This window comes from Eptatretus burgeri, chromosome 13 (assembly GCF_056783735.1).
Source record: "Eptatretus burgeri isolate ZD-2024b chromosome 13, Ebu_testis_v1, whole genome shotgun sequence".
Taxonomy (NCBI): Eukaryota; Metazoa; Chordata; class Myxini; order Myxiniformes; family Myxinidae; genus Eptatretus; species Eptatretus burgeri.
The window spans coordinates 75,567,524-75,592,504 of record NC_140973.1 but is presented as its reverse complement, the minus strand read 5'-3'; the positions used below and the strand labels follow the sequence as shown (position 1 = coordinate 75,592,504).

Sequence of the window (24,981 nt, the reverse complement as noted above, 5' to 3'; positions counted from 1 at the left end):
CAAGAAAGGTCATGGCAGATAGTGAGACCCAGAAGCTTGAAAGAAAGGACTTCTTCCAGAGGATTGTTGAGAAAGTGGATGGGGGGATTTTCTTAATGGTCCTTTCGGAGAGACATAGTGAGAGTGTGAGATTTGTCCGGATTGAAAGACATGTTCCACGTGTTGGACCAGTTTGTGATTTTATCCAGATCTGCAGTGAGCGAAGAAGCTGCTGCTTGCCGGTCTGAGGGATGACCGATGGTACAGCAGAGGGTGGAGTCATCAGCAAAGAAATATAGAGGATTTTCCAGAGAGTCGGAGAGATCATTGATGAAAATCAGAAAAAGAACAGGGCCGAGAACGCTACCTTGAGGAACTCCAGCCTGGACAAGAAGAAGGGATGAAAGAACTCCGTTTACTGGCCAGACGTTTACTGCGACAGGAGAGGAAGTCTGTGAGCCATGAGTGGAGATGGCCTTGGATACCATAGGAAGAGAGTTTGGTGAGCACAGCAGGGTGCCAGACTGTGTCAAAAGCATGTGATATGTCTAGGGATACGGCTCGGATTTCCTGTCTGGAATTGAGAACCTCCATCCATTGTTGGGAGAGCAGAAGCAGCATTTCCAAGGTAGAGTGACCTGGTCTGAAACCAAATTGATGATGGGAAATCAAGCCATTGGAGAAGAGGAAGGATTTCATGTCTGAAGCGATGATGGATTCCATAACCCTGCTGATGATTGGGAGAAGGCTGATTGGTCTGTAGTTGCAGGGATCTGTTTTTGCACCTTTTTTATGCAGGGCAGTGATGTTTGCAGATTTCCAAGCAGATGGCAGATGACCTTGAGCAAATGAGAGGGTGAATAGAACAGAGAGAGGGTGTTAAAGAACAGAAGAGCAGGCTTTGAGGACACGTGGGCTGATGCCGTCTGGACCAGTTGCAGAATCTGAGTCGAGGTTTGACAGCAAGCTCTCCACCTTGTCAAGAGAAAAGGACACAGAGTCCAGGGACAGTTGGGTGTGACTGGGTAATGTGGGTAGAGAAAGTGATGGGTTTTGGACACAAGATTTAGCTGCAAACACAGTTTAGGCATTCAGCTTTTTCACGTGCGGTATCAGCAGTGCTGCCATTTGAGATAAGGGAGGGATGGAGGGGGAACATACACCAGAAACAGATTTGATTAGACGCCACCAGGATTTTGAGGAGGGAGAGGTTTGAAAGTTCAGACTTGAGATTAGAAAGATGTTGTTTTCTGGCTCTGCTGAGGGTAGATACACACTTGTTCCAAGTTTTATGGAAAGAACTGAGATTGCCCTCAGTTGGGTTTGCTTTCCATGAAGCAAAGGCAAGTTGTTTCAAGACAACTGCCTCGTCATAAGCTTCAGTGAACCAAGGGCGGGAGAAAGGGGAGGACAACTGAAGACGAGAGGGTATAAATCTGTGCACGAGGGAGAGCAAGTTTCTTTGAAAGACTTCCCAGGATGAGTTGATGTTGGAGAAAGTAGCGATAGGAGACCAGTCTATAAGTTTGATGGCTGCTTGGAGACCCTGCCAGTCGGCTTGAGTGAAATGCCAGACTCGACAGCGGTGAGGTGGTTCTCTGATAATAGCCAGAGACATGTCCACTTGGATAAGGTCGTGGTCAGAAGAACCGATTTGAGCGGAGGAAGAGCAGCAGATATTGTCAGGGAAATTTTTCAAAATCAGATCCAGACGAGATAGAGTACCATTGGTTGAGATCCGGGTCGGGAAGTTGACCGATTGAGTCAGTCCCAATGAGTCGTAGAAAGCTTTTGCTGAGGTGCCATGGCAGGTGAGAGAGGTACCCACACCTAGCCAACTGGCGTGATGACAATTGAAGTCGCCACATACGAGGAAGAGAGAGTTTGGATGAGAATGCAGAAGTTGGTCCATGCTTTCGGATAGTGAGGTGTAGAAGGAGTCATCACTGTTTGGTGGACGGTACAGTACACATATAAACATGAGGTGGGAGTGGAAGGAAGTCATAAGCAGAGGTATTCCTGGGAGTGTGGGGGAGTGAGGGCAGTGCATGGAGAGAGGAATAGAGTCTTTGATGAAGAGAACTCCTCCACCAGGACGAGGCTCAGGTCTGTCATACTCAGGGAGTAACCAGGGAGAGATACTTGGGAGTCAGACACGTCTTGGGGGAGGAAAGTTTATGTTCAGCAGTGGCAACCTGTATGGAAAGATCTGAAAGGTTTGAGCGAAGGCCCTGGATATTTGAGGTCCACACTGTTAATGAAGAGGGAGGGGAGGAGGGTTTGGGTGCAGGGGTGGGGACGAGGGGGGTTGGACAAGGGATGAGATGGGGAGGTAAGGAGGGTTGTTGAAAGAGTGTGGGGGATTGCAGAATAGCTTGTGGAGGGGGCCAGATGAGGAGAAAACACTCTGTGGTGCTGGGGGAGAGGGGGGACAAGAGAGGGGGAAGAAGGCAGTTGAGGATTTGAGGAGGTGGAGTGAAGAGATGGAGGTGAGAAGGCAGTGGAAGGAGGAAGCTTTGTGGATGTGAGGGGGGGCAACTTTGAGAAGGGTGAGTGAGGGGGGTGAATGGTGGGAGAAAGGTGAGGAGGGAGTTTTTGAGAGCGGTGAGAGGGAGGCTTGGAGGGAGAAGAGTGGGATGGTTGCTTTGAGAGTGAGGGGTGAGAGGAGCGAGATGGTACTGAAATTAGAAAAAAAAGAATGGTTGATGGAAAGCGAACATTCATAGCAAACATTGGTTTTTTTTGAAGTTTTAGGTCAGAGATGGATTAAACACGTTTCTTAATGGATGAAATGAAGGCGAATTTAGAGAATGGAGAAAAGAAATGCTGTTACAGTTGGATTTTTTTTCGGCAAGGTATGCAGGAAAGGTCGAATTGAGAGCAGTCTGTTTAAATAGTAGAAGAGTAGTGCATTATGATACCGTAAAGAGTACCACCCGTCTGAAAGAGGAAGATGAAGCATTATAAGAGATCGTTTTTATTGGTTCACGAGTCAGTAAGTGACCACTATATTCGTTATGGGTGTCTGTCTGTCTGTCTGTCTGTCTGTCTGTCCCGAGCATAGCTCCGTGGGTTTTGATCCGATCCTGATAAAATTTGGGTGAGAGGTTTATATCATGATCTAGTTGTGTTTTCCTGCGAATGGGCGCAGTGCGCCCATTATGGGCGGAGCCACACCAAAAATACGTGTTTTTAGGGGGTAGCCGGTTTCAAGTTACATCTTCTCCGAGGGGGTTTGTCGAATCTGGCAGGGGTTTCGGTATTTGGATAGCCCAATGGCACCTGCATAGCCCCACGGAGCTCGATTTTTTCATTTTCGTCCCAAGGTCAAGGTCACAAACTTAGAAAATGTCAAAAAAAAATCAATAAATTGGGCATCGAGCTCCTCGGGTTTTCAACTGTTTCAAATGAAGTTGGTATGCAAGTCATGCTCTTCGAGTACTACAACTTTCATCATTTACGTTTTTCCCGATTCACGCCAGTTTGCCCGTGGCGTCCCCTCGAAGGTCAAAAAATAAAAAAGGTGAACCATGTACATTGCTCGTGAACCATCGCTGTCTCCAGACTTGTTATTATTATTATTGTTTGAGAGAGTTTTCAACAGATTAGGTCATGGAAGTGTTGTAGAAAAAATTGAGGTGAATGGTGAATTTGGATCGATAAACGCAGGGGGTGTAAACGGATCACGTGGTTATGGTTGCAGGTCAGACACAAGATTATTATTTTTTGATGTATTTTTGAAGAACAGGTAAAATTCGGGAATGGAAGGTTGTAGATCATAAGAAATCGTGAAGGTAATGGCGAGAGGGGGTTAACTCAGGAGAACAAAGATGGTGTGCCGGCATGAGGAAGAAGAAGAAGAAGAAGAAGAAGAAGAAGAAGAAGAAGAAGAAGAAGAAGAAGAAGAAGAAGAAGAAGAAGAATCGAGACTCGTGAGTGTGCAAGGAAAAGGTAGTGGTTTTTCTTTTTTTATTTAAGACAAGAAATTAGTTGGGGGGGGGATGGGGGATGTTAGGAAAGTGGGGAAGATAGACATTGAAGATAATGGGGAGAAAAAAAAATAAACACGATCGTACACCGAGGGGAACAAAGGGTAGGCTTCAAACACCCGGTAAGACAAGGTCGACAAAATCTCACAAAATAGCACGATTTTTGAAACAAAACCGAACTAGGAACACACAGTAACATGTAGGTGAGAAAATAAACAGTTAAAACGGGACAGATAACGACCGGAAACTTAACTTTGAGATCGTCAGCAGAGAGCCCTGAAAGGAGACCTGCCAATGCTCCAAACCCAGAACCGGAAGTTAACCAATTGAAACTTCTGAATTAATGAATTCAGAAGTTAATATTTAATATTTAATTAATACTTCTAGATTAATGCTGATCGCACATGCACAGAGAGTAGTGAGATACTTTTTTTTAGTCTGTCTGCCTGCCTGGCAGTCAAACAGAATTGGAAATCATTCCAAACAGGAAACTTACTGTTTTTAAGGATGTCATAAAGGACACAAACAACAGGGACAAACTAATGTAAAATGTTAAATATGGTGGGGTAAAAGGCGGTGAACATCAACGGCAGTGAACTTCCAAAATTTCTTTGATACGACCTTGAAAATCATTATTTTATTTCAAATGAATTATATACTTGAGAAGTGTGTGGGGTAAGGTGCTCCATGAACCCTCTCGTTAAATCTGGTATTTGGGCGCCTCTTCACAAGCCCCTAATAGCAGATGAGAACCGAATCCATAACTCGGGTTGGTTGTGCAAGCACCAAGATTGAATTCTGGACCAATATAAGAAAGCCTTGGGAACTGATGGATTGCTTTTGACATTTTGGAGATTGGATGGAAGGGTTTATGTTTAGTGGAACATCACAAATCAATGGACTCCAGATTTCATCCTGCCAACAGTTCATGCTGCAGGAAGTGGAGCGATGCTTTGGGGGGTTATTCTTCAGATCTTCCAATCCGACCAACGCAAAATTAGACTTCTTCGAGTGAATGCATCATATCGGACCAGGATTTCATTATGAAGTCATCCTGCTGGTTTCATCATTACTGAAGCATTGCTGTGCCTCTGAGGAGGTTCCCATGTCGATGGAGAGCAATTTGGAATTTGCTCATGAGGGCACAGACACACAATGACTTGCTCTTTTCAAAGGACTGACTCTTTTCTCTTTACAACCACCGTGGGATCGCTAACATTCATCAGCACGCAATGCTGGCATAAAGGACACCTGCCATAACATCCCATATCGATGGATGATGCAATCATTGATGGAACGCTGATGCCTGCAAAGCAGCTCCAGGATGAAAGTTTATCATTGGATGAGGAATCCAACCCAGACTAGATAGTTTAAAGGTGAGTTTAGTCACTCTGAGCTATATTTTATAAAACATGCAAAATTAGAAGGGTACTCGGTAGAGCGCATACCTCCGCCTGATCCATGAGAACATATAGGGTCCATTACATTTTTGAAATATCATGCCACACAGGACTATGTCGATTTTGGCCCTATATCTCAATGGTGAAGAATCACATTAAAAATTAAATAATTCGCGTATCCAGTTCCGGATTCAGATCTTCACGAAAATTGAATGCATTCGTCCTTGTCACACACCCAATCTGTCCACAACTTTTTGAGATATCCTGTACACAAACAAACAAACAAACAGATAAAAAGGGGTGAAAACATAACTTCCTTCACCTTCGGTGACGGAGGTAACAAGTGGCATCCAGGGACTGACTATCTCGAGATAATGGTTGACAACATTCACACTTAGACGCTGCTTGTGTGTCCGGATAATTATTCGGTGAGCTGCAACTTACCCATTGTGTTTAATAAGCAATATAAATAATGTAGATAAAACCAAATTCCACACCTCTGTAAACTTCAGATGTTGTTACCTTGCAACCCATTTTGACTATCTCATTACTTCCGCAGCCAATGCAACATGGACAGTGACAGGCGATAACTTTTACTCCAAAATATCTTTTCAAGTTCACTTGATGTCTGCTCACTGTTTTAATGAAGCCCTTATATTTGTGGTCCTTTCAAAACCAGGCAAATTTCCTGATAGCCATTCGAGGTCTCTCCACTGCAGCGCAGATCAGAAGGGGGTACACAATCGTTGGTGAAGCATTGCTCGACGACAAAGCGGGAGTAGGCCATTGAGAGGCCTCATGGCTATCTAGACCAATGGGAAATTGGAGACAGAGATTCGGTGGAGACAAAGAGCGGGACAAAGGGTGTGCTGCATCAGAGACAGATCTAACGGCCGCCAGTAAGCAGCGGAGGGGGGAACAGAGGAGTCTTCAGATGTTAAAAGCTGTGCTACGTAGACCGCCCTTTGAAGCTGGAATGCATAAAGTCAAAGTCCGAACGGTCGGCGGCGGATAAGAGTTGGAGATGAGATAGGGGTATAGTCAGGGGGCTCATGAGCAAAGGAGTACGTAAGGGTCAGGAGTCAAAAGGGTCTTTAAAGTGCAAGCTCAGCACTTTCATTTCCTCCCATGAAAGAGACATGAATGCGATCGTTCCAAGAAAAAAAAACCCTAGACAAATTCATATATTGAATAAATAAATCCACACGGGCTGCATGGGATGCTCGGAATAAAGCACGCAGCAAAATTAACAATGAGACTTCCAGATTTGACAATCTTCTTTAGCAGCACACTAATTGCCGCTCCAAAACCTCCCTCAGATGCATGGCCCGTAATGATGTCCCTTTTAAGTCGCGAGACGGTTGAATTCACTGTGATGGCCAAAGCAGGCGAGTAGACAGCTGGAGGGGAAAGGTTCAATGAACAACCAATTCCTAAAGGAAAATTTTCAAAACCTTGGCAGTGCATCGCCTGGCATCTTGCCCGACGTCAACTCCCTTTGCCAACAGGCCGATGGATGGGCAGAGACAGGAATAAGCCATTAAAAAGAAATTCATGGAGATGCCTCTGCATGGTGCCGTCTTCTGATGATGCCCTCTTTCCACGGAAAGTCACCGGCTGCGTCTCTACCCTCATGGTAAACTTGCCATGGGTGTTTGAAAGTACCCTGGCAGTTGCTTACACAAACTTGTTTGCCTGGTGTATGACCCACGTTAACATCGCTGCACACAATATCTTTGCACGACCTTCTTTTTTCCCCAAAGTATTAAATATATATTTTATATGAAGTTATGTTCATTTATATTAGGAAAGGCATAGACCTGAGAACATACTGGCCTCTAAGCTCTCTAACCTGTGTCTGAATCCCGACCCAGCTATAAACTGTCATGCAGGGTGATTCATCAATGTTTGAGTCTTCCCTTGGATGGACATTAAAAACTGGGTTTCCCGTCTGCCGGCATTATTTGGTGTAAGTGAAAGATCCCACGGTGTTCTTCGTGAAGAGCCGGTACCCTGAACAAATTCCAAATTTCTGCTCTATCCTACAGGGGGCAAGGCATCAGCAGCACAGCTGCGCTCCCAGCGAATGGTGCTATCCACAGCCATGTGCTGCATACGAAAGAAGAAGGAATGGCATGTGTAAAAACAGAGTAACTGTTAAAAATTGAAAACTTCAGCTAATATGGAGCTGCCAATCATGCGAGGGTCAGGTCCGACGTTTTAACCACTGAAGTGGTCGTCATCCTGGGACTATAAAGGCATTGACATAAGATGTTACGTTCCCACCAATAGAGGATGTGCGGGGGCATCACGTGCCTTCGCTAAGCCGATTGTGAGACGCATCATTTTCAGTATCACCATACTGCAGTCACGTGATGTCCCCTCTCCCTTAGAATGATACGTAATCTCAGGCACACAATGTCCTTCTGCAGTGTCCCGGATGAGAATAAATCAGCAGTTGAAACGATGGACCCGAGCCTTGCCTGTTTGGCAACCATAATCGTTGTTGGTGCCTTTTGAAAATGGATCTTCCCAACTACAATCAGTTTTTTGTAGTGGGGAAGATCCATTTCCTTGGGGTAAAATTAAGCACAAAGTGGGGTTGTTGAGGTTCCCTCTGACTGTCTGTCTGTTCGTCTTCAGATGTCAGTCTATGATGGAGGAAGCACTTTATTCCGATTGAATTTTATCTTTTGAACACTGTAGAGCACAAATCGGAACATGAATCGGAACACTAACTTGCAGTTTGGCAGGACTTTGGCTCTGAATTTGCCAAATTGTATGAAATCTCGTCCCATGTGCACAGAGATGAGTCAGGTATTTTTTGAGTCTACCTTCCTGTCTGGCAGGTAAACAAAATTGAAAATCATTCCAAACAGCAAACTTACTGTTTTTAAGGACGTTATAAAGGACACAAACAACAGGCATGAAGAACGAATATAACATGTCTAACGAGAAGGGCACTCAGTGGAGCGCATCCCTCCGCCATATAATGCCTGATCCACGAGAACATAACAAGCCCATTACATTTTTGAAATACCATGCTACATACACAGTACTATATCATTTTGGCCATATCTCTCAATGGTGAGGAATCACTTTAAAAATTATCAGATCCCGATCCGGATTCAGATCTTCACCAAAATCGAATCAATTCCAAGTTTCATCTGAATGTGTCCACAACTTTTTGAGATATTGTGCTATATATCGGTTTAGCCATATCTCTCAATGGTGAAGAAACACTTAAAAAAATTATCAGATCCGGATCTGAATTCGGATCTTCACTAAAATTGAATCAATTCTTCCTTGCCACACACCCAACATTTCCACCAAGTTTCATCCGAATCTGTCCACAACTTTTTGAGATCTCGTGCTATATATCGTTTTTGACCCTATCTCTCAATGGTGAAGAATCACTTTAAAAATTCTAGTATCCAGATCCGAATCAGTTTGTTAACATTCCGGCAATTAACAAACAGAGAAACAAACAGACAGAAAGGGGTGAAAACATAACCTCCTTCACCTTCGGTGGTGGAGGTAATAAGGTGGTGTAAAAGACGCTGCATCTACGCCAGTAAACTTCCAAAAATAACATTTTCTACAGCCTTAAAAACTCTTATTTTATTTCAATTGCATTATATAGTTGAACAGTGTAGAACGCAAATCACCTTGTTGGAAATTCCAAAAAATTCCAGTTTAGCAGTACTTGGACAAATGATAATGCCATTTTAGACAATGTTGACCAATAAAATGTGCCGCTTGCACTCTCTGTACTGGGGGAATATCGAGATGCAGACAGAATGACGGCTCGTAGGAAATATAGATTGTGCTTGGAAACACAAGGCAAGAGTTTAAATGACCCTTCCCATGTCCTTTTTCTCAAGACTGTGCGGGGTAAGATGTTCTATGAACTCTCGAGTTTCTCATGGTTTTTTTATTGAATGAAAATATTCAGTGCACTCAGCCAGCCCATACAGTGTAAAAAGTGTCAAAGGAGAGATCTTGTAAGCCTGCCTCACAAACAACCAGATGATATTCAAATGTCATGAGACTTTATAATAAATCAAATCAACAATGGCAATAACAAGAAAGAAAGGAGGAGGAACAAGAGGGCCAGTTTGAAAGCCTGAAAAGAAGAGGTGAGAGCTGAGAGTATACCTGGAAGTCGTTACTTTTGTTATAGTGCAAGTTGAGCGATCGAAAAAGCTCCGAGTCCTGTGTGACGACAAGTTCCTCTGAATTGGTTGTGCCTTCGCTCAGGGCCTGCCGAGCAAACTTCTCCATCTGGATGTAGAAGAACTCGCGAAAGTTACTGAACCACTTGATGAGTTGAGATGTGATGCAGCGGTTGAACTGTTTGGGATGGAGTCAGGATAACAGTTGTGATGACACCATTATTGGGGGTTGTTGGATTGCTGTGACTAAGTTGACATGATATGGAAGGACAGAAGCACAATCACTCAGAAGCAAAATTATTGCACTGCATTGCAGAAATACCCATCTTAGAAAGTAGAGAACAGATTTATTTGTTGAAAACAGTAATGTGTGACTTAGATTCACTCAATATCAACAACATGCTGACACAGTGCTGTCCTCGATTCGATTTCCAACAAAGTGGAATTTCACTGAAACTGCTGCTCTGGCACAGTATCAACAGGGAGCCCCTTGTGTTCCTATGGATTGGAGCCATCTACATATTATGTAACTGTCGGGAGATGGGCGCATTTAATTAAGACAAAAGATAGGAAGGGGTGTGAGAAGGCAGAAAAGAGTAAAGAGGTTGGAAAAATCGACGAAGTAATGCGAATATATAAGAATGTGGGAAAATAAGAACAGATAAAAATAAATTCCATCATTTTTCATGTTCATAATGACAATTGGGAATGTACGTTTAGTTTATACTCCGTTCAAATGTGCCACTTGCATTCTCAGCATTGGGAAGCAAGTAAAAAAGAAAGACTTTTTTTTTGTTGCTGTTCCATATTCTTTACAGTGTCGGTGCTGCCGAAGCAGTTCCTTGGCAAGGGCTATACTGGGTGCTTTCCCATTGCCTTCCCAGCGTTGTTTTTCTGTACTCTACCCATCAAATGACTAATGTCAAGCAAGGAAGTAAAACATACCATTTCTAAAGTCTTTGGTATGACTCGGCCAGTGTTTGACCAACCGACCTCACAGACTCAAAGCAGATGCTCTATTACACAGTATCGTCTGGTCATATATACATGTCTTCTACCAGCCTCGTCTAGGAGACAAACAGCACTATATATATATATATATATATATATATATATATATATATATATATATATATATATATATGTATATATGTGTGTGTGTGTGTGTGTGTGTGTGTGTGTGTGTGTGTGTGTGTGTGTGTGTGTGTGTGTGTGTGTGTGTGTGTGTGTGTGTGTGTGATGTTGCGGGGTTGTGATAAGGGCTAATGCATGTAATATAGATTAGTTATGCCATTATTAAATGTCTAGCATAAGTGTTGGTTTCTGTGTAAAAAGTAGCACCCATGTAAAAGCACATTCAAAAAGATCTGAGAGTCTATCCATGGCATTATGTATTGTGTCCAGAAACCCATTATCGAACCCTTTAATCCCCTAAATTTCCCCATTGGTAATCTGTCTATATGTTTTATTTTTAAAAGAACTACTCTATTCCACCAGTTCTGCAAGCCCCATCAAATCCACCCATCCATCCATTGGGACCAGACTCTGTGCAGAGCGTTGGTGCTGACTAAGCAGTCTCCTTGGCTATTCGGCACAATCCTGGATTGTTCACCACTCCGACACAGGATACCAGCGAGCTGGCATTCGTTTTGCCAACCTCGGAAGGATGACAGGCAGAGTCAACCCCACCTGGTATTAATTTAACAGCTGAGCAGGATTTGAACTCAGGATCTTTGTATCCCAAGCCTACCACCGTAACCATTAAGCCAACACCAGGCATGAATCCACCCCCTCCCCCCCAAGATGGCAAAAGCAACGCCTTGTAGCCATGCACTTTTGTCAGGTCAGGTCAGATTAGATCTGTGACTTACTACAGGTATCATGTAAACCTGTACTAACCTGTTCCATGGTTGTATTGTCGGCGACTAAACCATCTCCCCCACCAAGTTTCTTGGTGAGGAGGGTGTATGATATGGACACCCAGCAGGATGAAGAACAAAACCTCTCAAAGGGCGGAGGAGCTCCTTGTGAGCCAACGGCCATCCATATCGAGTGCACAACTGTGTCTGAGGATGTCCTCCTACAGTTGGTTTACATTATATTAGGAGGTTGGTGGCAAGATTTGCACGCCAGCCACCGTAAAACCCTTCACTCCGCACAAAACAAAACGTAAAGAAATCTGAAAACCCACTCCATGGGAGTACCTGCTGTGCAGCTGCCATCCGCAGGGCAGTTCACCAGATCACGGGATTGGGGCAAAGCCTTCGGGACCTCCACTCTTTGATGATATGAGGAAAACCACAGAGTAACCTTCCCAGGTCAGATCGCAGTAGTATGTGTCGGAGTGGTGCTGAGGTGTCATCCACCAGACGGCGGTCTCCTTGGGTTAACATGAGGCGGACCATTCGGGTGGGTGCCTGGAACGTCCTATCCCAAAGAGAGGATGATCACCTGTCTCTGTTATCATCTGAGCTCAAGCATTTGGACATCGGTATTGCAGCACTCTCTGAGGTTCGGAGACCAGAATGCTGCGAGATCATGGCGGGTGGTTACACCTACTATTGGTCTATTCTCTGTGATGGTTACCATGCCCGAGGAGTTGCTGTAGCTGTGTCCAATAAGCTGACTCCAGTGATAATTGAGGTAACACAGGTCAACGAGCGTATTATGACACTAAGGATTCGTCACTCCTTAGGTGTCATTTCCCTGGTCTCTGTATATGCTCCGACTGAGGCGAGTGATCTCACCGTAAAGGACGCATTCTATGCCACGCCCGAGTCTGAAGTTGATCAGTGCCCCAGGCGAGATACTCATCTCGTCTTGGGGGATTTCAATGCATCGACTGAAACCGATAGGGATGGTTATGAGACAAGTGTTGGTCCCCATGGGTCTGGAATTGTGAACCAGAATAGCACCAAGTTCCTTGACTTTGCAAGAAGTCATGGACCTAGGGTGGCTGGTTTAATGTTTCAGCGGCTGCAGGCTTATCGCTGGACATCGTATTCCAACGCTGGTGGTGTGGCAAGGGAGATTGACCATGTGCTCATTGGTGGTCACTGTAGGATGATCCAGAACTGCAGGGTCGACCGGAGTGCTCAGTTCCTCAATAATGTCCACCAGCTTGTTGTAGCAACTCTGAAGTTGCAGCTAAAACTCAGGAGAATGGTACCATCCCAGCCTCAGCTGGATGTTGGCAAGCTCAATGATGAGAGTGTAACTGAGAAGTTTACAAACAGACTGAGTAGAGATTTGGGGGGTCTGAGTGTTTTGGGGAATCCTGAAAAGTTGTGGAGTGCCTTCAAGACCACCATCCTTGATGATGCCAGTCGATGTCTTGGAACTCACCTGGAGGGTGAAGAAGAATTTTGTCTCTCAAGGGACACAGGATACCATTGACCAGAGTCGCAGGACCAGGTTAAATAGCAAAGCTGAGCTGTTCAGGCATAAAACTGTACGTGCACTATGGGTGGACAAGGAGGCCGATGTGCGAGTAACCTGTGAGGGGGTAGAGCATCACTTTTGGTCAAGTAATTCTCGTCCTGCTTACAGTTGAATTTGTGCATTTTGTTCCTCCAATCCCGTCCCTCGTTGTACTGCAGTAAGAGCAGAGGGTGGTTGGCTCTTGACAGAAGAGTCCGAAGTGAAGGCCTGCTGGTCCGGTTACTTTGAGCGGCTGTACCAAGCTGATCCAACAGCTGTTAAGTTGGATGTCAGGGGTGTTATAATCCCTATTGCTGACATTCTAGTCAACTGTGAATCACCTTCATTTGTGGAAACATAGGCTGCGATGAACCGGTTGAAATGGGGTAAAGCTCCGACGATCTGTGACATCCAAGCTGAACTTCTCAAGGCTGGTGGAAATGCTGTACTTGTGTTATTGAATGCAGTTCTGTGCTCTGCCTGGAACACAGGCATCATCCAAACTGACTGGAAGAGGGGCCTTGTTGTCCCTTTCTGGAAAGGGAAGGGTGATCGCCAAGACTGCAACAACTACCAAGGGGTGACGCTGCTCTCAATGCCTGGCAAGGTCTTCGCTTGGATAATACTTAATTGGGTTCGCCACCATCTGCTTGAGCACCAGCATCCAGAGCAGTCAGGCTTTACACCAAAGAGGTCAACGATTGACCATGTCCATGCTCTTCGAGTCCCCACCGAATGCAGATGAGAGTTTCTGCAGGGGCTGCATGCAGCCTATGTTGATCTCTTTGAAGAGTTTCATTCAGTGAATCGGGATGCCCTCTGGAGGATTCTTGGTCTTCGTGGGGTACCATCAAAACTGATTGATCTGATGTCTGAACTCTACTCTCGCACTCAGAATGCTGTGAGATGTGGTGATATGTCTGATGTCTGACTTATTTCCAATTGTTACTGGAATTCATCAGGGGTGTGTACTGGCCCCCCCACTTTTCAGCACTTGTATGGACTGGATTCTAGGAAGGATGTCGGAGAGATCAAGCTGTGGTGCATCGTTTGGGAATGTCAAGATCTCTGACCTTGATTTTGCAGATGATGCAGTCATCTTTGTAGACTTCAAATATCCTTTTGGGGGCCCTCGAGGTGCTGAATGAGGAGTCGGAGCTGCTGGGATTATGGGTTTCCTAGGTCAAAATTAAGATTCAGGCTTTCAATGACATATTGGATGCTGCTATCCTGTCTGTACCTCTTTGCGGTGAGGATGTTGAGGTCGCGGAGAGATTAACTTCCCTTCATAATGATATTCACGTCTCCACTGGCTGTGAGCCAGAGGTCAACAGACATCTGGGTCAGGCCTGGGGAGTCATAGATTCACTGGATCATGGGGTGTGGCACTGCCAGTACCTGTGTGGGAGGATGAAAGTCCGATTCTTCAGGTCATTGGTGCTTCCAGCAGTGCTCTATGGATGCGAGACTTGGACTCTGACCAGGGATCTGAGAATTAGACTTAATTCCTTTGGTACCAGGTCTCTTCGTAGAATCCTTGGCTATCGCTGGTCGGACTTTGTGTCCAACGAGCGGTTGCTGAGAGAGACTCAAATGAGATTTATTACCTGCATAGTCTGTGAGCATCAGCTGTGGCTGTATGGACATGTGGCTCGTTTTCCTGATGCTGATCCTGCTCACACGATTCTCTCAGCGAGGGAGCCTCATGAGTGGAGGAGGCCAATGGGCCAACAACATGCCTCGTGGTTATAGCACTTTGATCAGCATCTCAAGGAGATGGGGAGGGCCAGGCATCTGCCTGGGGGATGGCCAGACGGAGGCTCCTGGAGTACCGGTGGAAAGTAGACGCAGTGACGTGCTGCTCTGACGCATGCTCCCTTACCTGACCTGACCTGACTGACGTAAGAAACACAGCTGTGCCAATAACCACCGGAACCGCCTGAAACCATAGCAATGGTGGGTGTGTGGTGGGTTAGTGAGGCCTGGAGGAGAATTAATCAGCACAAGGATTGGAGGAGAAACCAAAGGGGAGCGGTAATTATAGCCGAGGGGCATGGTCAGCATGCAGCGCTGAGCACAGTGAGGAGGAGAGAAATAGAAACCGTGTAAAATGTACAGGACGTGCTGACATAAAGCACCGGTGTGTACTGGGACCCAGTGTGTGGTCGTGCGCTGCCTTAAACTTTGTGGCTTGTTGGTTTGAGGCTTGTTTGAGTTTGGCCACTGGAGTGTGACAAAGGAACTTTTGGAGCCGAACGGTGCTGGATTTTGGAGGGAGCCCAGGCTCCCAAACAAACTGTGAGGTAAGTACATCCATGACTACACCCAGCAAGAATTGTACAAAGGAAGGTTTTTCCATCTCGTTATTTCCTCTGACCTTTGTGTGCATGCATATGTGAATGGTCCAAAGTTATGATTAAGTCACCGGAACGAGCAGTTTGGCAAAGTCACGGTAATTCTTTGAATTGTCAGCCCTGTATAGGTGTCGATGTTTGCTTCTCTCTGTCCCTCCCCCCTGCCCACCACCCCCTGACCTGTATTATTAAACTCCATTTGTTTCATTGAAGTGTTGGCTCGGTGTGTGGTCCACATTTGGAATATTACAACCACAGCGTGTGTCAGTCCACAGCCATTGGGGATTAACATGAAACCATCATTAGAAGGTTCAAAAACCACACTGGTTGATATTGGATACATTGCTCAGCACCAATCCTATTAGATGGACAAACTGGCTGCAGCAACAGATTCTCGTTGGAGTTTTCTGTGCACCGGGAACTGAGGTAAAGACTGTTTGAGCTTTCTCGGTGGACAGCATATAGTCTGTGAGGACTATACTTTGTTAGAAGTGAAGTGTTAGAGTATAGAAGACTATACTCCTGACATTGGTGTCAGGAGTGGGATCAGGACACTCGTCCAAATCTGGCGAGCATAATATTAGTGTCAGGAGCGAGATACCGACCTGAAGGGGTGATTGGTATCCAGCAATCGCACTTTGAAGAATAAAGAAAGAGATAGTTTATTTGGGACGCAAAATTTTTGAATTTTTTTTGGCGGGAAAATGATCAAACCGCAAAGGAGTATGAACTGCATGACATGGAGGATGGGCATTATTATAGTGTCAATACAGCAGAGCAGCACTCGTGACTGGATGACAGCGCCCTCGGGGGCAAGGCAGGAATGGCAGAACACCAATAAGCAGAAGGATGGTGGGGGTCAAATTTTTTGCTGTACTTAGACTGGTTTCATATAATATATAATAATTTATTTGTTTGGAGTCATATAATGATTGGTATATAACCGTAAGGTTTCAGAGTCACAAATGGATGGAAAGTTGCTATGTTACCCTGATGATGCCCTAATATCGGCAAAACTGGTCGGTAACTGCATTTTCATTCACTTGTGACAGTATTTGACATTTATAATTCCATTAACATCGGCTTTTACATCACAATTTGTTTTGTGAGATTCTCTATTCTGGGAGCCACCAGATATAGCCATGTATTATGAAGGTGACATCACAGCATTCAGCTTAGGTCGGAGAACTCGGGTAAACAACAACATATACGTATATATTACTGAAATGATGTTCATACTTTAGGGTAAATTCATCAAATTATCAGTGATAACAGTCATATGTGTTTATTATTGCAAATTAACAGCCTTTATAAATGCACGTGGATCAAACTGCTTCAAGTAAAGAAAACAAGGACAGCATTGTTATACAATATCAGTCAGTACTTTGTGTGTCCTCCCTTTGCCTTCTTGAATGCCATCACTCTTTCACCCATGCTTCCTGTATACGACTGAAGCACTTTTGCAGGATTATTGTGCCAAATATATACTAGTACATTCCACAGTTTAGTGAGGTTAGTTGGATTCCTCTTGTTCTTCTCCGTTTCTGGGTGACTCCACATGACTTCATTGGGACTCATGTCCAGACTCTGGGTGGCCATTCTCAAACTTATAGCACACCAGCTATAACTTTGTTCTGCAAATACTGTTTAACTCTTTTGGAAGTGTGTTTTGCTTACCTCCAGTCCCAGGCCAATGCACTCACCTCCACGATGCCAATCATTTGCCTAGCTAGACTGATCACTGGCACCCTGAACAAATTCCAAATTCCGAAACAAAAATCACCTCCACTTGATTGTCAGGTCTGTCAAGTTGGTTCGCGGAAAATAAAAAAAGGTTCCTAGCCAACCCAACAAGAAGGTGGAATTAATTTGGGCCATTAAATTAGTTGTAGTAGTCATCAGACACCTTAAAGGCTTTCCTAATTCCTAATTCCACTCTTCCCAGAGCTAACTGTCTTTGATGTTTTATTAATCTACAAGGTCATAGCCATGCTCGAGTTGACCCAGAAATAAAATAGCATGAAAGCTCTCAAACATCAATATCTATGGCTCAAAATTCCTTGGGCTACATATTATCCCTTTCTCCTCTCTTTCCTGGATGAAAAATGGGGTGGGGGTTCATGCGTTTCCAAACCGAACTATAATATTGTCACCTTGCAGGGTCAAATAGGCAAGCTTCATCTTTGCTCATTATATGGCCTGAGACGCCTGTCCATCATCTTCGAATGACCTTCAATTTCCTGTTTTAGAATGATTACGACCATCATTATTACCTTGCGCACTTGAAGCAAAAATGGGGTTATGTAATCTTTTGTTTTGTATACATAGTCGAGGCTCACAGAATTGCTGGAATTGGTTCACTTTGTCTCTCTCTGTCCTGTCTGTGATGTTTTATTAATCTACAAGGTCATACCCATGCTTGAGTTGACCCAGAAGTAAAATAGCATGAAAACTCTCAAACATCGACATCTATGTCTCAACAAACAAACATCAGTTTGTAATCGAGGAACAACTTAATTTAAAATTGAAGGTTATATTTTGAAAATGAATCGGAACATTAATTGGAAAACAAACCAGTAGTGGAACATTACTTTCGCTCTGAATTTGTCCTGATCGTGCAGAGAGGAGTGAGAGTTAAAAATAAAAAATAAAATACTCTACCTGTCTGGCAGTGAAACAAAATTGAAAATTATTCCAAACAGGAAACTTGCTGTTTTTTCGGACATTAAAAAAAAAAAAACAACAGCCACAAAAAAAACCAATGTGATGTGTTAAATAAGGTGGTATATATAATACACTGTCAAACATAAATAAATTACAACCAAACAATGGTGGGAAACTTCCGGAATTTTTTCGACGACATGCAAAATCTTTATTTTATTTAAAATGAATTATATACTTGAACATGTGGAACACAAATCGCCTTTTTGGCACTTTCAAAAACCCGTTTAGCTGTAATTGGACAAAATATTACAGCATTTTACATCATCATCACGACCAATCAAATTTGCCGCTCTCAGACCTCACCCGTGTCCTATTTTTCTCATGGGGTAACGTGTTCTATGAACTATCAAGTTGTTCATGTGATGGCAGCCAATAGTTTATCCACACTGTCATCTTGTCAGCAACAAAAACATTGACATAGGCCTAAGATGTTGATACAAAGGTGAGCAGTATCGCAATGACAATTTAGACATGCAATGTGATAGTCATGTGAAGTAATTCCAAACAAGGTTGCTGCAAATAAACTCATTAAACAGATAAGAGGTCTTGAAAGGTACGTATTTCCACATCTTGTGTACCTTTTTTAATAAATATAGAAACATCACAATAAAATGGTGTTACCAGTAACAGAAAAGGTATCGCAAGTTAAATTTATGGTGTGACCATGACTGCCACAAAACACGACTGTTCCATACCAGACGTCATAGGGACCTTTTTGTGTGATGTCACACCCTTTCATCAGTTCCTGTAAAGAAATATCATGGAACCCGAATTGGTAGCGTTATGGGAGAATGGATAATACAACCAGTAAGAGAAAATCACAGCCAACTAAATTTTTTTTTTAGGTGTTCTTTAGGATGGGCTGTCAGGATAACTAGAGGTATGCACACTGACCTTTCAGCCTGTCTCGTCTGAGTTAGAATCTCAACTCAGCTATAAACTTCCACCCTGGTGCTTCACCTGCAGGGAAATGCATCAATGTGTGCCCCGTCTTTCGGAGAGACGAAACCAGAGAACCTGTCTCCCAATACTGGTCGTTGGTGGACATTAAAAATCCCATGATGTCTTTTGCGAAAAGTAGGCAAGCTTTCGTCGGCACCCTGGATAAATTACAAATCTCATGAAGCTTCAGTCGACGATTGTCCGACGGAGAGGTGATCTGTCCAGGAGTGGTTGGACAGATCCATATCTAGTGCCCTGGAATGGAATAATTATAGTAAATAGAATATTACTAGAATTATTATTATCTATCTCTCTATATATATATATATATATATATATATATATATATATATATATATATATATCTATATATCTATATATCTATATATCTATATATCTATATATCTATATCTATATCTATATCTATATCTCTATCTCTATCTCTATCTCTATCTCTATCTCTATCTCTATCTCTATCTCTATCTCTCGCAGCCTGTGGCTGCTGGTTGCATCATTGGTTGGGACGCGGCTATGCCGCTGATGCAGTGTCCCCCTTACCGGTACACTGGTGCTCATTTTGCCGACGTCGGAAGGATGACAGGCTAAGTCAACCTCCTGGTGTATTTTAATTCAGCGGCCAACGGGGCTTGAACTCAGGACCCTCGGATCCCAAGCCGCCACCCTAACCACGAAGCCAACACCAGGCTTATTATTATTACTATTATTACTAGAAACACCCACTCCCTTCGGTAGCAGCCAAGGAGGGGGGGATTGGGAGGGTTAGTGGAGGAGGTGGAGAAAATATATATTTTGTGCTGTGGCTAATAATCCCCCCCTTCTGCAGCAGGGGTCAGGAAGCAACTTCCACTGTGGCATGTGTAGAGGCGAAAATCGTAAGTAGTCTCCTCCCCGCCCCTGCCCTCATCCCCCATTGCAGGGGAGGGAATTTCTTCTTCTGCCATGACCTGGCCCTGGGTACTATCAACACCTACAGTCATGACCAAAAATATTGGCAGCCTTGTGCACTTTTTTCAAATAACTCAAAATTTTCTCCTAAAATAAGTTGAAATTAACAAAAAGTATTTTGTCTCCACAATTCGTTATTTCATTGTTAAAATGACAGAACCTTTGTTTTTGATTCGAATTTAATATATCCTTTTAAATCAGAAAATAAAGAGAAATAGCATTGACAAAATTATTGACACCCGAGACTTAATATTTGGTAGCCTTTAACTTTGGACTTAACACAGCCCTTGGACAAAATAACTGGTCAAGCACTTCCTGGAGCCATGAATGAGCTTCGTACTGGCAGTTTGTTCACTCTTCTTGTGCAAACTGCTCCAGTTCTCCCAGATTTGAAGGGTGCCTTCTCCCAACTGCTGTTTTCAGATCTCCCCCACAGGTGTTCAATGGGATTTAGATCTGGACTCATTCCTGGCCACTTCAGAACAGTCCATTGTTTAATCTTGAACCATTCCTGGGTGCTTTTTGAAGTGTGTTTGGAGGTCATTGTCCTGCTGAAAGGCCCATGACCTTTGACGGAGACCCAACTTTCTGAAACTGGCTTGAACATTGCACTCCAAAATGCCTTGGTAATCTCCTGATTTCATGGTGTCATGCACATAAGCAAAGCATCCAGTGCCAGAGGCAACACAGCAACCCCAAAACATCACTGAACCTCCTACATGTTTGACTGCAGGGAAGGTGTTCTTTTCTTTGAAGGCTTCATTTTGTTTTCTGTAAACATAGAGATGATCTGATTCACCAAAAATCTCTAATTTGGTCTCATCTGTCCACAGGACATTCTCCCAGAAAGACTTTTGCTTGTTCAGGTGTGTTTTAGCAAACTCCAGTCGGGCTTTCTCATGTCTCTCTCAGAAGTGGGGTCCTCCTGGGTCTCCTACCATAGAACCCCCTTTCAGTGAGTTGGTGACAGATAGTGCGAGTTTAAACTGTCGTACCTTGTGTCTGCAGGACAGCTTGAATCTGTTAGGCAGTTCATCGAGGTGTTTTCTCCACCATTCGAACAATCCTTCGCTGCAATCTTCGATCAAGTTTTCTCTTGCGGCCACATCCAGGGAGTTTGGCTACAGTGCCATGGGTCTTAAACTGCCTGATAACATGATGCATGGTGGACACAGGAACATCAGGGTCTCTGGAGATGGAATTGTAGCCTTGAGATTGTCCATTCTTGGCTACAATCTTGTGTCTGACATCCTCAGACAATTCTATGGTTTTCTTTCTTTTCTCCATGCTCGATGTGGTAACACACTGACACAAAACAGCAGAATGTCTCCTTTCTCCATTCAAACTGGAAGAATGAGTGATTTTTATATTACAGGTACCTGCAAATCACTACAGGTGAGTTCAATTCCAAAGTCAAGAAGAATCACCTGCTTGAAATCTAATTATTTCTAACTTCTAAAAGGTGCCAATAACATTGTCTGGGCCATTTTAGGATTTCTATGTGAAATAAGCTAAGATTTAATAATATCTTTCACCTTTTTTGTTTTGTTCCACTGCAAACCAAAGAAATACACATGTGGATACCAAAATATTTTTAAATTTCAACAATTTTCGAGAAGAAATGGTGCATTTTCTGAAAAAAGTGCAAGGGTGCCAATACTTTTGGCCACGACTGCATGTAATTTATTTTATTATGCTCTAACAGGAACACAAACAACATGGATAAACGTTGTTTATTTGTTACATCACTAGCAAATGCAACCCCTCGCTTCGCTGACAGGGACAATAAAGGGGGGGGGGGGTGGGGAAGAGGGATGACGAGAGAGAAGGGAGGTGTAGGGAGAGAGGAGGGAGGTGGAGGAAGAGAGGAGGGGTGAGGAGGGGAGAGAGGATGAAGAAGGGGGAGCTAGGAAAGGGAAGGGGGAGGTGGGGAGAGCGATACCTCACCAAACGTTGCTATACACTGAGGGAGGGATGTATGTGAGGAGGGGGTGAGAGAGAGAGAGAGATAGACAGACAGAAAGAGAGAGAGAGGGGGTGAGAGAGAGAGAGAGAGAGAGAGAGAGAGAGAGAGAGAGAGAGAGAGAGAGAGAGAGAGAGAGAGAGAGAGAGCTGCATTTTATTAGGAGGGGGAGTGAGGAGGGGACAGAGAGAGAGAGAGAGAGGGAGAGAGAGAGAGAGAGAGAGAGAGAGAGAGAGAGAGAGAGAGAGAGAGAGAGAGAGAGAGAGAGAGAGAGAGAGAGAGAGTTGGGGGGGGGGGGGGTAGGAGGAATTATTTTTTTACATTTTTGTCAAAGCAATTCTTCACTTTTGTCCCCAAATTTCAGCTTCCTAACTCAAAGGATGGCTGAGATATCAGCCAGACAAGCAAGAAAGAAAATAATTCATCGATTAATTGATTCATTAATAAATCAAAAATACGCTTTATCGCCAAATCACTTGGTCACCGTCATGTCCAAATATCAGCTTCCAAGCTCAAAAGGTGCCTGAGATATTGCCCAGATGAGAAATAAAATAAATAATGAATAAATCAATAATAATTAAATAATTCATCAATTAATTGACTCATCAAAAAAATTTAAAAATAACATTTTTGCCAAAGAACATCTTCCCTTTCGTCACTAAAATTTCAGCTTCCTTGCTCAAAGGATGGCTGAGATATCACCCGGACAAACAAACAAACAAATAAGAAAACTGAGTGAAAACTGAGTACTCCCTTCATGCGGCATCCATTGATGGGGTCATGCATTGCCTGGGTGTGGAATTTGAGAGGAGTGGCACACAGAAAACCCGTGTCAGAACAGCTGTCCACACAACGACACAGAGTTTGCAAAGTAATCCACTGGCACATCTGCAAAAACTTTGATATTCCAGTTCCAAAAAATTTGTGGGAAACTGAACCAAAAGTAATCACTGAAAACATGGAAGTACCGCTCATGTACGGCCTAATGATCCCATCAAGCGTGAACATTGAAAACAAAGCATTGCGACCAGACATAACACTTAGGTACAAAAAAAAGAGAAGGCATTGCTAATTGAGGTGATAATACCAGTGATGCTCCACAAAACTAGAAGTATATGCAGTGGAGCACATACCTCTGCCATGCAGTGCCTGATCCACGAGAACATATCGGGCCCAATACATTTTTGAAATATTGCATATGTCGTTTTTGGCCCTATCTCTCAATGGTGAAGAATCACTTTTAAAATTATCAGATCCGGATCTGGATTCGCATATTCAACAAAATTGAATCAATTCTTCCTTGTCACACATCCAACATGTCCACCAAGTTTCATGAAAATCCGTCCACAACTTTTTGAGATATCGTGTTATTTATCAGTTTAGGCCGATCTCTCAATGGTGAAGGAAGAATCCAACCGAAAAAAAATTATCAGATCTGGATCCGGATTCGGATCCTCACAAAAATTGAATCAATTCTTTCTTTTCGCACACCCAACATGTCCACCAAGTTTCGGCCGAATCCGTCGATAACTTGAGATATCATGCCATATATATATATCGTTTTTGGCCATCTCTCTCAATGGTGACAAATCACTTTAAAATTCTCGTAGTCGGATCCGGATCCAGATCTTCACCAAATCTAATCAGTTCGTCCTTGTCACACACCCAAACTGTTCACAATATTTCATCCAAATCCGTCCACAACTTTTTGAGATATCCTGCACACAAACAGACAAACAAACAAAGACAGAAAGGGGTGAAAACATGACCTCCTTCACCTTCGGTGGTGGAGGTAACAATGCAGAAATCAAGAAAATGACCAAATACCAAGACATCAAGAATGAAGGGAAAAGATCCTGGAAGCTGAAGAATGCCAGAATTTTACCAGTGATAGATGGAGCTACGGGAATGATGACGAAGAACCTCACAGAGATATTAAAAATAGCTCCGCAAAGCGGGCGTAACCCCTCAGCTCCTTGACGCAAACCAATTTCAAGATGGTGGCCATATTGAAAATCGTAGCACGCCCATTTTCGAAAGGAACCTTCCTCTACTCAGCCCCAACACACCCAGCAAAAATGGATTTAATCGGACAAGGCGTTCTCCTCGAAATTGACGAAAACCAATTTCAAGATGGCTGCCATGGCGGCCACAGTGAAAATCGCAGCATGCCCATTTTGGAAAGGAACCTTCCTCTACTCAACCCCATTATACCTCGCCAGAATAAAATCAATGTGTGAAGCCGTTCTCAAGTTATTGTCTGGAAACCAAATTCAAGATGGCTGCTCTAGCCGCCATATTGGATATCGGATTGCGCTGAATATCGAAAGGAACCTTCCTCTACCCAGCCCCAACACACCCTGCAAAAATGGATTTAATCGGATAAGGCTTTCTCCTCGAAATCGACGGAAACCAATTTCAAGATGGCTGCCATGGAGGCCACATTGAATATCGCAGCGCGCCCATTTTCGAAAGGAACCTTCCTCTACTCAACCCCAAACATACCCTGCAAAAATGGATTTAATCGGACAAGGCGTTCTCGAAATTGACGGAAACCAAAAGTTGACGGAACGCCCGGACGGACGCCCGGACAACGCCTATGACGACAATACCCCTTAGCCAATTCAGGCTGAGGGGTAAAAACCATCCCTAGGAATATTACTACAAACGAGGTACAGTTGGAAACTGGCAGAGGCTCAGTGACAATTTTTAAACGAGCCCTTGGAACAAAACTTTGAGAACAAACCTTCAGACCTGGGAGGACTCCCTTACACCTTCTGAAACCTGCATATGGAGATAATGAATGGCACACATGCACACGCATACACGTGCCAAGTTCCGTTATGGTACTACAATTTATATACATACACACGCGCAAATGTACACACGCATAACATACATAAAAACGACAAACACAAAGATTAACCTTGAAACAGAGTTCTATGAAAGAGGAATTCAAGTGGGAAGTTAGTAAAATTCAATTCAAAAATATATCAAGGACCAGAACACAAAATGTCGAATGATGTTAAATGCCTTCACAGCTACATCATGGCAAACACCTGGTCAGAT

General features: G+C 43.7%; 1 protein-coding gene across 1 annotated transcript in view; it reads right to left on the bottom strand.

Moving 5' to 3' along the window:
* The window catches only part of LOC147014819 (prospero homeobox protein 1-like), a 159,647-nt gene that overhangs the window by 10,893 nt on the left and 123,773 nt on the right, over positions 1–24,981 (bottom strand). Inside the window, exon 8 of the mRNA XM_085850616.1 lies at positions 9,527–9,721. Within this exon, the coding sequence (XP_085706742.1) occupies positions 9,527–9,721 (195 nt within the window). The remainder of the gene's footprint in view (positions 1–9,526; positions 9,722–24,981) is intronic.